A 15,000-nucleotide genomic window follows, 5' to 3' on the forward strand; every position below is an offset into this window, starting at 1 on the left:
TAAGAAGAAGACGAAGAAGAAGAAGAAGAAGAAGAAGAAGAAGAAGAAGAAGAAGAAGAAGAAGAAAAAAGAAGCAGAAGGTGGAGGAGAAGAAGAAGAAGAAGAAGAAGAAGAAGAAGAAGAAGAAGAAGAAGAAGAAGAAGAAGAAGCCAGAAATAAAAGAACAACAACAGGAACTTAAATAACAAAAACGAGACAAGAGAAAAATAAGAAGAGGAAGAAAAGAAGAAATAGAATGAAAAGAGGACGAAGAGAAGAGGACGAAGAGAAGAGGACAAAAAAGAAGAAAACGAAGAGCAAGGAAACAAAACGGATGTGGAAGAATGGGGAAATAAAAAAAATATCAAGGGAAAGAAGATGAAAGTGAAGAATGAGAGGAAGAAGTAGAAAAAGAAGTGGAGAAAGAACAAGAACAAGACGAAAGGGAGGAAAGAAAAGGACGAAGAGCAAGGAGACAAAGCGGAAGTGGAAGAATGACGAAATAAAAAATACCAAGGGAAAGAAGATGAAGGTGAAGAATGAGAGGAAGAAGTAGAAAAAGAAGAAGAGAAAGAACAAGAACAACACGAAAGGGAGGAAAGAAAAGGACGAAGAGCAAGGAGACAAAGCGGAAGTGGAAGAATGACGAAATAAAAAATACCAAGGGAAAGAAGATGAAGGTGAAGAATGAGAGGAAGAAGTAGAAAAAGAAGAAGAGAAAGAACAAGAACAAGACGAAAGGGAGGAAAGAAAAGGACGAAGAGCAAGGAGACAAAGCGGAAGTGGAAGAATGACGAAATAAAAAATACCAAGGGAAAGAAGATGAAGGTGAAGAATGAGAGGAAGAAGTAGAAAAAGAAGAAGAGAAAGAACAAGAACAACACGAAAGGGAGGAAAGAAAAGGACGAAGAGCAAGGAGACAAAGCGGAAGTGGAAGAATGACGAAATAAAAAATACCAAGGGAAAGAAGATGAAGGTGAAGAATGAGAGGAAGAAGTAGAAAAAGAAGAAGAGAAAGAACAAGAACAAGACGAAAGGGAGGAAAGAAAAGGACGAAGAGCAAGGAGACAAAGCGGAAGTGGAAGAATGACGAAATAAAAAATACCAAGGGAAAGAAGATGAAGCTGAAGAATGAGAGGAAGAAGTAGAAAAAGAAGAAGAGAAAGAACAAGAACAAGACGAAAGGGAGGAAAGAAACGGACGAAGAGCAAGGAGACAAAGCGGAAGTGGAAGAATGACGAAATAAAAAATACCAAGGGAAAGAAGATGAAGGTGAAGAATGAGAGGAAGAAGTAGAAAAAGAAGAAGTGGAAGAACAAGAACAAGACGAAAGGGAGGAAAGAAAAGGACGAAGAGCAAGGAGACAAAGCGGAAGTGGAAGAATGACGAAATAAAAAATACCAAGGGAAAGAAGATGAAGGTGAAGAATGAGAGGAAGAAGTAGAAAAAGAAGAAGTGGAAGAACAAGAACAAGACGAAAGGGAGGAAAGAAAAGGACGAAGAGCAAGGAGACAAAGCGGAAGTGGAAGAATGACGAAATAAAAAATACCAAGGGAAAGAAGATGAAGGTGAAGAATGAGAGGAAGAAGTAGAAAAAGAAGAAGAGAAAGAACAAGACGAAAGGGAGGAAAGAAAAGGACGAAGAGCAAGGAGACAAAGCGGAAGTGGAAGAATGACGAAATAAAAAATACCAAGGGAAAGAAGATGAAGGTGAAGAATGAGAGGAAGAAGTAGAAAAAGAAGAAGCGGAAGAACAAGAACAAGAAGAACAAGAACAAGACGAAAGAGAAGAAAGAAAAGGACGAAATTTAGTAAAATCTGGAAGTTATAAAAAATTAATATTAATAATGTACTTTTAGTTATACAATTACGAGAGTGATGCATGGTAATCACATTGATCTAGAGATAAACACAGCAAATGATATACGAATAGAAATAGAAACACAAATCGATGCACTCTTACATATTCACTCATGCACAAAAACACAGACACATACACACTCACACACACACACATATATATATTCACGTACATACACAAAATGTTATTCATGCCAATACACATATATATTTACACCACTCACAGACATACATATACACAGACATTCAAAAACAATCAAAGAAAATGAGTGAAAAAGTAAAGAGGGAGAAGGACGGGATGCGAAACAAAATGGGAAGATTTTGAATATCTAGTTATATATTGTCTGTGAAATATTATCAACAAGTCTTATCCTACTTACAGATATTTTAAACTGGGCAGATCATCCAAGGTTCCTACTTGAATTTCTTTAATATTACTTTCATTCAAATATCTGGAACATAAAATGTTAGTTGATAAGAACTCGTAGAGAGGAGTTCTATTACAATATATTATCACCGAAATGTGTGTAAAATAAAATGTCACATGATTAGAATATATATAGAAGTGTTTCATGATAAAATGTAAAATATAGCTAAACAGTTACTTGATGGAGAAGAAGGATAAAAGGTTTTGATGATCAGGAGTAGGAGGAGGAGGATGGAAGAAGAAATTGTTGGTGTGGATAAATAAGAAGCGGCTAAGGACAAGAGGATGATAGTAGTGGTGATGCAGTTAATTTTGTTGCCGATGAACGTGATGAAGTTTGTGACAACGATGATGATGAGGACAACTATGTTGGTGACGATGATTTTGATGACGATAGTGAAGCTGATGTTCTTTCTATTTACGATCATAATGAATATGTTGATGATGATAAAGATAAGGGTGCTGAAAATGATGCAGATGACTGTGATGATGGGACTGTTGATGATGGTGTTGATGAATACCATGATATTGTCAATAAAATAGAGAAGAAAGAAATTAAGAAAAAAACGTGACGTAAACGAAACTTGAGATAAAAGAATTAAAAGATTTAAAATTTGGAAGAGATTGCAAAAGGGAGTAAAAATAACTCGAAAAGAGGTAGAAGGGGAGGACGTGGTGGAATAGAAAGCGAACAAGAGGATCAAAGTGAAGAAGGAAAGAAAAAAGAAAGGGCCGAAGAAGAAGAAAAATAACAACAACATACAACAGACTTACAGGTTAGGAAGGAACGAGAATGCGAACAATACAAGCGTAGGAAGTGAGATGAGACAAAGAAGAAGCTCAAAAAATAAGATGGATGACTAGAAAATGAAGAATAAGATGTCGATAATGAAACAGCAGTAAAAAAAGCTAAAATAATTAAAAGAGATGAAGGAAATATGAAATAAGTAAATGGAGGGGAATAAAAGAAGAAAAAATAAATAGGAGGGCGAGGAGGAGGAGGAGAAGTAGAGGAAGAAGAAGAAGAACAACAACAACAACAATAACAAGAATAACAACAATAACAACAACAGCAATAACAACCAAGTGAGGTGATAATGTTTATATCTAACGAAAAAGTTTCTACAAAAGATTTACAAGTATTATACGACGCAGAAGAGAAATAAGAAACAAAGGATAAATTATGAATAGATGTGGATGACGAAAACAAAATGTGAATAGATATAGTACAAGAAATAGATGAAAATAAGATAAAAAAACAAAGAATAGAAAAGAGGAAGATTTTTATGAAGACGACGCAGAAGGAAAATATAAAAGAGGAGAGGGCAGTGAAGAGAAAATGAAGGAAGGGAAACAGAAAAGAGAAAGGCTGAAAGAAGACAAGATAAAGTAAAAGTATATTTTGTATAACGTGTTCATTAAATTGTGAGTTAGAGTCATTTTTGGCAATACGCGCTGGTCTATAACTGAGACACAGTTAAACAGTTACAGGGAGAATTATAGACACACACGTACGTAAATGCTATATACTCATACATACAAGAGGCAAACTTGTATATGCACATGCACAGATAAACTTATGCAGACACAATCATACACGCGCATACAAACACACACATTCACTCATAGGAACTTTCGCACACAATCGATATCACAAATTTGTGATCTGTGATCAAATTCACTCTCACCGCAGGTATCCACCAAGTGCGGCATTACAACTAATACGGCTGGCTGCTTTTGCAGCTTTTTCTTTGTTGTAGACGACTACTGAGGAGATGGTGGAAGAAAATATGGGTAGGGGTAATAAGGGTGATTGATAGGTAAACATCGTACTTGGTATAACGTCTCAAGTACATTTTGAAACACGCACGTACACACATTCATATATATATATATATATATATATATATATATATATATATATATATATATATTACGGAGATGTACTTGCATAGTAAGTGACCTGATCTGAGATCGTGTGCTGGAACGAAAACAATTGCAGCGTGATAGGTGTTTATAAGCCATTTAAAATAACACACAAAAGCCATCAGATTCACTTCAACATTTAAATGTAATATGTCAAAATATTTTCGTCGCTTTGAGACCGCGACATGTTCACTGACAAAATTGTGTGCTCCCCAGAATTTTATATATATATATATATATATATACATTTTATATATATATATATATATATATATATATATATATATATATATATATATATATAGAGAGAGAGAGAGAGAGAGAGAGAGAGAGAGAGAGAGGGAGAGAGAGATTCCTCATATATATATATGCTTGCACTTTATTTATCCCATCTGTTGTCACACTCAGTAGGACACACTTTGGACAGAGAATGATAGTAGAGGTAAAGTCGGGTCAAGGAGATTACAATTTAGTATTATAAAATATATATATATATATATATATATATATATATATATATATATATATATATATATATATATATATATATATATATATATATATATATATATATATATTACGGAGATGTACTTGCATAGTAAGTGACCTGATCTGAGATCGTGTGCTGGAACGAAAACAATTGCAGCGTGATAGGTGTTTATAAGCCATTTAAAATAACACACAAAAGCCATCAGATTCACTTCAACATTTAAATGTAATTTGTCAAAATATTTTCGTCGCTTTGAGACCGCGACATGTTCACTGACAAAATTGTGTGCTCCCCAGAATTTTATATATATATATATATATATATATATATATATATATATACATTTTATATATATATATATATATATATATATATATATATATATATATATATATATATATATATATATATATATATAGAGAGAGAGAGAGAGAGAGAGAGAGAGAGAGAGAGAGGGAGAGAGAGATTCCTCATATATATATATGCTTGCACTTTATTTATCCCATCTGTTGTCACACTCAGTAGGACACACTTTGGACAGAGAATGATAGTAGAGGTAAAGTCGGGTCAAGGAGATTACAATTTAGTATTATAAAATATTACATGTTTAGAAATATATCAATTACATACTATAAACAAGACCGGTTCCACTTACAGTTTTGTTAAACTGGAAAGATTTTGTAATGTTTCTCTTTTGATTTCTTTGATATCGTTACCACCCACATTTCTGTCAAATAAAATAGAGTGAAGTAGAATTTTTATGCAAGTGATTGTTGATGAATAAAAGAAGAAAATGAATTCAGGAAAAGTGTGATGTAAAAGGAGTTTGAGAGACTTCCTGAAAAAAGTTTAAAATTCAGAAAATTCTGAAGTATGGGAAGTAGAATAAAAAGACGGAAAAGAGGCTAAAGGGAAGGTCGGGATAGAGTAGGAGAACAAAGTAAAGAAAGAAAAGAAAAGAGAAAGACAGAAGGACGACAGCAACAGCAAACAAATTTTTAAGAGGTCGGAGAGGAATGAGAATGCGAAAAATAGAATCCGCTGAAGGGAGATCAAATGTAGAAGCTAAAAACAAGAAGAAAGGGTGGAAGTGAAGTAGAATTAGAAGAAGAAAAAGAAGAAGAAGAAGAAGAAGAAGAAGAAGAAGAAGAAGAAGAAGAAGAAGAATAAGAAGAAGAAGAAGAAGTAGGAGGAGGAGGAGGAGGAGGAGAAGAAGAAGAAAAAGAAGAAGAAGTGTTGCAAGTTCAATCAAGTTGGGTTATAATGTTTATATATAAAGGAAGATTCCGCAAACGGTTTGCAAGAATTATACGTGGCGATGTAGAATAGAAATTATAAGAAACAAGGGTTACATTATGAATAGATGTGGATGACGAAGAGAGAGAAGATATTAGAGTAGAATAAATAGATGAAAATAAAAGAAAGGAGAATTAATTGATGAGAGGAAGAGTATTGTTATGGTTAAGACGACGACCGAGACAACGCCGAATATCAAGACGAAAAAAAGAAAGGGGAGGACAACGAACAAAAAATGAAAAATGAGAACGAGAACAGAGAAAGCTTGAAAGAAGAGAATATAAGGAAAATGTATATTATGAGTTATTGTCATTGTCGGCAATCGAAGCTGGTCTATAACTGAGACAAAGTTGAAGAGTTAAATACAGGATTGAACACGCATTCGCATATATTCTCAAGCACTCACACATACATATAAGAGCGGAACTTGTATTGGCACATACACAAATGAACATATACAAACGCAATCACACACACACACACACATACACACATACACACACATATACACAAACACACACACATATACACTCATATTCACTCAAACTCTCTTTAGCCCGCAATCGATATCACAAAGGACAGAATCATTGACAAATTCGTGATCGGTGGTCAAATTCCTTCTCACCGCTGGTATCCACCACATGCAGCAGCACTACAAGTAGCGCTACTACTACACTGCTTTTCTTGCAGCTGTCTTTTTTCGTTATAGACAAGTAGAAGGGGGTGGTGGAGGTGATTGAGGCTAGAAGTAATAAGTGATGATCGAAAGGTAAACACCATACCTAATATATCGCCCGAATTACCCACAAGCTGAAACACTCGCGTACACTCATCCATACACATATATACATATACATACATATACATGCATAAATATATATATATATATATATATATATATATATATATATATACATATATACATACCTGCATGCATTCTATTGTCACATTCTCAATAGCACATACCTGGGAGAAAGAGTGACAGAAGAGGTAAGGTCGCGTGAGGGAGATTAAATGAAGTATGGGCAGATATTGCATAAATAGAAATATATCGTTAATACAAAAGTATAAGCAAATCTAACTCAACTTACAGAGTTGTTAAACTGGAAAGATTTCGGAAGGTTTCTGCTCTGATTTCCTTGATCTGATTACCACCCAAATTGCTGTCAAAAAAAATAAATAAATAAAAATGAGCTAAGTAGAACTTGATGAATAAAAGAAAAAATTAAAAAAAAGAAATTAGGAAAAACGTGATGTAAAAGAAATTTGAGATGACTTACTGAAATAAGTTTAAAATTTGGAAGAAAAACGTGAAGTAAGAGGAAAAAGAAAAAAAGAAGCAGAGAAGAACAGGACCCATAGCAACAAGAAGTAAAGTGTTAACAGGTCGGGAGAGAACGGCAATTCTAAACATAAAAACCGATATGATCTAAATGAAGCTAAAAGAGAAAACTGGAATGGCAGAAGACAAAGGATAAGCTGACAGTAATTAGGCAGAAAAATTAAAATAAATGAAAGGAAAATGAGGAAAGGGTGGCGAATTAAAGAAGGAAAATACATCGGAGTAAAAAGAAAGGTTGAAAGAAAAGAAGGAAAAGAAAAAGAAGCAAAACACGGAGAAGTTGAAGAAGAACAACATCAACACAAAGCAACAACAATATATAGGAGTAGAATAAACGGTAGAATGGAAGCAGACGAATGAGAAAAAGAACACGGAGAAGAAGATGAAGAAAAGAAGAAAAGAAGGGAAAGAAGAAAAAAGAAAAAGAAGAAAACGAAGATGAAGGTGATGGTAATAATGATCAATAGGATAAAGAATGATGTGACTGACGTAGTTCTTCCATAAGCGTTTGAAGAAGAAGGTAAAGAAGCAGAAGAACTGAAGAATGACTAGGAGGAAAGAGATAAGGGGGAAAATGGATGTAGTGATTATCTAGGTGATAACGGGGAGACGGAGAAATATGAACAAGCGTCAAAGGCAGGCAATAGTAAAATGGTATTCTTCTTCTTCTTCTTCTTCTTCTTCTTCTTCTTCTTCTTCTTCTTCTTCTTCTTCTTCTTCTTCTTCTTCTTCTTCTTCTTCCTCTCCTTCTTCTTCTTCTTCTTCTTCTTCTTCTTCTTCTTCTTCTTCTTATTATTATTATTATTATTATTATTATTATTATTATTATTATTATTGTTCAGTAGTTTTATTTTTATAACGTGCTTTCACTTCACTACCGAGCGCAGCTCTGTGCGCCTTGGGTATGTGCTGTGGTTTGTTGTGGTGCTCTTATGTTTACTGTATTGAAAGTGTTTTGCGTAGAATGTGTGCAGTACCCAGTAGTGCAATTTTCTGCATGTTATATATATTTGTAAGTCCTGGTATTTTTGTTATGTATTTGTCTGAATATTTTCTTATTATACCTGAGGCACCTACTATGATAGGAACTGTTTCTGTTTTTAGATTCCACATTAGAGTTATCTCTATTTCCAGGTCTTTGTATTTTGAAAGTTTTTCCATTTCTTTTAGACAAACGTTGTCATCTGCTGGTATTGATACATCAATTAGAAAGCATTTTTTTCTTCATGATCTTTGACAACTATATCTGGTCTATTTGCCTTAATTTCTCTATCTGTATGTATTGGCATATCCCAGAGTATGGTTGCTTTCTCGTTTTCTGTGACCTTTTCTGGCGTGTGTTTATACCATCTTTTTTCTGTTGTTATTCCATAGTGTTGGCATAGCTTCCAGTGTATATAGGTCCCAGCTCTGTCGTGTCTGTGAATATATTCCTTCTTAGCCAGGACTGGGCAGCCAGAGATAATATGATTTATTGTTTCTTGTCGATCTCCACATATTCTACAGTTACTTGTTATATTTCTTTTCATTATGTGTTTTTGGTAATTTCTGGTGGGGAGGCTCTGGTCTTGTGCAGCAATGAAAAATCCTTCAGTCTCTTCTTTGAGTCCTGAGCTTTTCAGCCGTTGCTGGGATTTTTCTCTGTCTATTTCTTTCGCATTTAGTTTAGCCCAGTATTTACCATGTAGGGGCTTTTCTTGCCATCGTTTTATCATGGTCCGTTGCTGTTCTAGTTTTAGTTTAGATTTCATTTGTTTTATAGTTTTTGTTGTTTCTTCTTCTTCTTCTTCTTCTTCTTCTTCTTCTTCTTCTTCTTCTTCTTCTTCTTCTTCTTCTTCTTCTTCTTCTTCTTCTTCTTCTTCTTCGTATTTGTTAGGGAGATTAATTTCTTGTTTGGATTTGTCAGCTTCCTTAAATACTGAAAACAGATTTTTGTTTTGCTCGTGTTTTGTGGCTATTTGTATTAGTTTCCCTTGCTTCTGGAGTAGGTATTTTTGCAGTCCTATGGTGGTTATTTTATAATAGTTTTCTAGCTGTATAAGACCCCTGCAACCTTCTGTGCGTTGTATATATAGTCTTTCTATGTCAGATTTTGGGTGGTGCATCCTATATCCTGTCATTATTTTTTTTGTTTTCCTGTCTATTTTACATAGTTCGTTTAGTGTCCAGTTAAGGATGTTGTAGCTGTAGCTTATAACTGGGACAGCTAAAGTGTTGATACCCATTATCTTGTTTTTAGCATTGAGCTCTGTTTTTAGTATTGATCTAACTCGTCTATAGTACTCTTTCTTTATTTTTTCTTTCATTTGTGTGTGTTGTATCCTATCTAGTTCATTGACTCCTAAATACTTATATGGTTGGCTTTCGTCTAGTTCTCTTATTTCATTGGCTTTATCTAGTGTTATATTGCTACTTTTAACTAACTTTCCTCTTTTCAGGGTTGCTTTGGCACATTTTTCTAATCCGAATTTCATTTCTATTTCCTTGGTAAAGCCGTGTCCTGTCTGTAGTAGTGTTTCTAGGTCTTTGTCGTTTTTGCATATAATTTTAGGTCATCCATATATAGAAGGTGGCTGACTGTTATTTCCATATTATTATTATTATTATTATTATTATTATTATTATTATTATTATTATTGAGTGAGAGAGCAGTGCATATCATCAAAGTGACACTGGGGTAAAATATACGAAGTCCATTATACCCATCATGAGTACCCGTCTGATAAGGGTGCACCAGGCACATGCATCACAACCATATGTGCCTGACATAGTGATCTCATATCAAGATAAATAGCACATGACCTCGCAGGTCGGGCCCAGTTAGAATTTTCTTCAGGTTGAGTAGCCCATCCCGCTCAAAAGGTCTCTGAATAAGGTTTGTTTAAGGATGTTGAGCAAAACATTCATGTTTCCAAAGGTGAATTGTTCAAACCGCAAAGAATTCCTCTAAACGCATGGCTATAATGTTCCCCAACTACTTCTGCTCATGATCAGAGATGCATATATCATCAGCCAGCAAGGGACATGCTCAACTGGCTAAGGTCAAACAACCGACAAGCAAATCTGTGGTATTAAGCAGAATATTTGCTGTAGCCCATCTTTTATACCAAGACAAAACAATGTACATGATAACACTTCCAATCAATTAAGATCAGAAGCCATGAGAACCACTGCCTGATACTGCATCCGGGAAATTATTATTATTATTATTGTTCAGTAGATTTATTTTTATAACGTGCCTTCACTTCACTACCGAGCGCAGCTCTGTGTGCCTTGGGTATGTGCTGTTTGCTGTGATGCTCTTATGGTTACTGTATTGAAAGTGTTTTGCGTAGGATGTGTGCAGTGCCCAGTAGTGCAATTTTCTGTATGTTATATATATTTGTAAGTCCTGGTGTTTTTGCTATGTATTTGTCTGAATATTTTTTTATTATACCTAAGGCACCTACTCTGATAGGATTTGTTTCTATTTTTAGATTCCACATTCGAGTTACCTCTATTTCCAGGTATTTGTATTTTGAAAGTTTTTCCATTTCTTTTAGGGAAACGTGGTCATCTGCTGGTATTGATACATCAATTAGAAAGCATTTTTTCTTCATGAACTTTGACAACTATATCAGGTCTATTTGCCTTAATTTCTCTATCTGTGTGTATTTGCATATCCCAGAGTATGGTTGCTTTCTCGTTTTCTCTGACCTTTTCTGGCGTGTGTTTATACCATCTTTTTTCTGTTGTTATTCCATAGTGTTGGCATAGATTCCAGTGTATATAGGTCCCAGATCTGTCGTGTCTGTGAATATATTCCTTCTTAGCCAGGACTAGGCAGCCAGAGATAATATGATTTATTGTTTCTTGTCCATCTCCACATATTCTACAGTTACTTGTTATATTTCTTTTCATTATATGTTTTTGGTAATTTCTGGTGGGGAGGCTTTGGTCTTGTGCAGCAATTAAAAATCCTTTAGTCTCTGCTTTGAGTCCTGAGCTTCTCAACCATTGCTGGGATTTTTCTGTCTATTTCTTTTGCATTTAGTTTTAGACATATCGATAAATACGCCCAGTATTTAATTAATATTATTATTATTATTATTATTATTATTATTATTATTATTATTATTATTGAATGTGATAGCAGTGCATGCCATCAAAGTGACACTGGGGTAAAATATACGAAGCCCAATATACCCATCATGACTACCCATCTGATAAGGGTACACCAGGCACATGCATCACAACCATATGTGCGCTACATCCTGATCTCATATCAGGATAAACAGCACATGACCTCGCATATGGGACCCAGTTAGAATTTTCTTCAGGTTGAGTAGCCCATCCCGCTCAAAAGGTCTCTTGATAAGGTTTGTTTAAGGATGTTGAGTAAAACACCCATGTTTCCAAAGGTGAATTATTCAAACCTCAAAGAATTCCTCTCAACACATGGCTATGATGCTCTTCCACTACTTCTGCTCATGATCGGAGATGCACATATCGTCAGCCACCAAGGGACATGCTCAACTGGTTAAGGTCAAACAACTGACAAGCAAATCTGTGGTATTAAGCAGAATATTTGCAGTAGCCCATCTTTTATACCAAGACAAAACAACGTACATGATAACACTTCCAATCAATTAAGATCAGAAGCCATGAGAATCACTGCCTGATACTGCATCCGGGCAATTATTATTATTATTATTGTTATTATTATTATTATTATTATTATTATTATTATTATTATTATTATTATTATTATTATTATTATTATTACTATTATTATCATTATCATCATCGTCATTATTATTATTATTATTATTATTATTATTATTATTATTATTATTATTATTATTATGGTTATTATTTTTATTATTATTATTATTATTATTTTATGTTTGACTTTTGTTTTGCATTTGTACAAGTTGGATCCAAGTCTCACCCAGAGACCTCAAGAGACAACAAGTTAGAAGTTCATGTAGGTGTTATGCCTAGGGTACCATATATTTGGATTTGTACAGTTTTGTTCAAGTGAATGTTTAAGAAACCATAAGAAAATTATGTTTGCTTTAAAATTTGAGATCACATAGACAGTATTTTACGTAGGATATGGGCAGTTCCCATGAGCACTATCTTTTGGACTTCAGCCATTTTGGGGTTTCCTGGTATCTGAGCTAGGTAGTAATCAGCCCGTTTCGCTGTCATTCCCAGGGCACCTATGACAATAGGTATTGTTTTCGTCTTCAGATTCCACATTTTGCTAATTTCTATTTCAAGATCTTTATATTTGCTCAGTTTTTGGTAGGTCTTGACAGATACGTTTATATCAATTGGGACAGTCATATCAATGAGGAGGCATGATTTTTGTCTGAAGTCTTTCAGTATGATGTCTGGCCTATTTGCGTCTATCTTTCTGTCAGTTTGAATGGTGAAGTTCCAGAGGAGTGCAATGTGATCATTTTCAAGTACTGGGGGTGGTTTGTGTTCCCACCAGTTTTTATCATGGGGCAAGTCCAGGTTTTTGCATATTACCCAGTGAATATATTGTGCAGCTCTATCATGCCTGTTGAGATACTCTGTAGGCGCAAGCAGACTGCACATGGAGACAACATGATCGATGGTCTCATTTTGTTGTTGGCATATACGACATAATGGGGAGCTGCCGTTCTTTAATATGTTGGCCTGGTAGTTCTTTGTAGGTAGGCATTGATCTTGGGCTGCTATGATAAACCCCTCTGTTTCTGATTTCAATCCAGAGGCCATTAACCATTGGTGGGTTAGGGCTTTGTCAATATCTGCATTATTCGCTCTCTTTGGGTATTTGCCATTGAGAGGTTTTCCATGCCATTTTTCAGTCATAATAGCTAAGGCAGCAATTTTAGCACGGGTTTTCAAGCGCTTAGCTTTTTCTGTAGGTGTTTCTAGTTCGTCTAATTCTTGAATTTGTTGCAATTGGAATTCACTTAGATATTCCTTTGCCTGTTTTGTTACTGAGTAAGATGCTTTCTTGCTTTCATATTTTAAGACAAGTTTTAGCATCCAGTCCTCAGAGTTTTTCATATAGGTGTCTAGGCCAATTGTGGCTACCTTCATTGATAATGCCAGCTGTAGTAGTCCTCGACCTCCCTCTTTTCTTGGCAGATAAAGACGTTCTATATCTGCCTTAGGGTGGTGCATTCTATGCATTGTCAACAGTTTTCGTATTTTTCTGTCAACATTACATATTTCAGTAATTGACCAGTTAACGATGTTGAAACTGTAAGTCACGACTGGTATGGCTAGAGCATTGATCGCTTCGATCCTGTTTCTCGCGTTCAGCTCTGTCTTCAGTATTGCTCTCACCCTGCGATAACATTCTCTTCTGATCCTTTCCCTCATCACTGAGTGCTTGATATTGTCCCCTTCAATTACCCCTAGGTATTTGTAGCTCTCCGCTGGTTCTAACTCTTTTATGACATTTTGCTGGTCAAGGTTCACATTAGATGTATTTGTCATTTTTCCTTTGATAAAGATAGCTTTTGCACATTTATCAAGGCCAAATTGCATCCTGATGTCATCACTGAATTGTTTAACAATCGCTAGTAAGCCTTTGAGTTGTTGGTCATTTTTTGCAAAGAGCTTTAAATCATCCATGTAAATGAGATGATTTATATTTTTATCAAATATTTTATAACCATACTGTGCATCATTGAGCAATTTTGAGAGCGGTATTAGGGCTAGACAGAAGAGGAGTGGTGATAGTGAGTCACCCTGGAAAATGCCACATGAAATTCTTACATCTCCAGCATTTAGAGATTCATTGTCATTGTTCAACATCAGTGTGGTTCTCCATGATCTCATACTTACAGATAAAAAGTTTCGCACAGTAGGAGCTATTTTATACATTTCCAGACATTTCCTAATCCAGCTATGTGGTAGGCTATCAAAGGCCTTTTTATAGTCTATCCAGGCTATTGACAAGTTTTTGTGTCGCTTGTGACAATCTTCTAAGATCATCTTATTGATGAGTAGCTGATCTTTACAACCATAAGATCCACGTTTACAACCCTTTTGCTCATTAGGGAATATGCTACTTTCTATTAAAAAACTATAGGTGTACTCGGTTAGGACAGATGTTAGCGTCTTATACATTGTTGTTAAGCAGGTTATGGGGCGATAATTTTTTGGTTCGTTTGTTTCCTCATTTTTTGGAAGCAGGAATGTTAAACCATTAACTAGCCAAGAGGGCATCAAACTAGGATTTTGCAAAACATCGTTGTAAAGTTTTGTTAGCAGTTCATGGCTTTCTGGGAAGGCATTCAACCAGAAGTTAGGAATTTTATCCTTTCCTGGAGACTTCCATTTGCTTGACCTCCTGAGAGCAGATCTTATATCTTCTACCCTGACCCCCTCCCACTTTTGCTCCTCTAAGGAGTCTAGGTCTGTAGCTATTCTATCAATCCAAGGGGCCTTTTCATTGTGTGTTTTATCTTCTGCCCAGATTTTATTCCAAAATTCTTGCACTTCTTCTTTTGATGGGACAGACTTTATTGTTACTGGTGTTTTCCCTATCTTCCTGTAGAAATTTTTGGGGTTATTTTTGAACATGTTATTATCTCGGAAGAATTTAACACGCTTTTCATACCTTGCTATGCGGGCAGCTTTAGCACATACCTTTTGCTTGATGGTTTCTATGGTGGCATCAATGTCAAC

At 35.1% G+C, this 15,000-nt stretch overlaps 1 protein-coding gene across 2 annotated transcripts in view; it reads right to left on the reverse strand.

Moving 5' to 3' along the window:
• Nucleotides 1-15,000, reverse strand: part of LOC106869292 (uncharacterized) — a 247,362-nt gene that overhangs the window by 87,158 nt on the left and 145,204 nt on the right. For both annotated transcript variants that reach the window (XR_016238965.1, XM_089345317.1), the window contains exons 45-47: nt 7,070-7,141; nt 5,338-5,409; nt 2,220-2,291 (exon numbers count right to left, since the gene is read on the reverse strand). Coding sequence is in view for 1 of the 2 variants with exons in the window: in XM_089345317.1 (XP_089201443.1) it covers nt 2,220-2,291; nt 5,338-5,409; nt 7,070-7,141 (216 nt within the window). In the remaining variant the exon portion in view is untranslated. The remainder of the gene's footprint in view (nt 1-2,219; nt 2,292-5,337; nt 5,410-7,069; nt 7,142-15,000) is intronic.

Source organism: Octopus bimaculoides, chromosome 29 (assembly GCF_046866305.1).
Source record: "Octopus bimaculoides isolate indiv1 chromosome 29, ASM4686630v1, whole genome shotgun sequence".
NCBI lineage: Eukaryota > Metazoa > Mollusca > Cephalopoda > Octopoda > Octopodidae > Octopus > Octopus bimaculoides.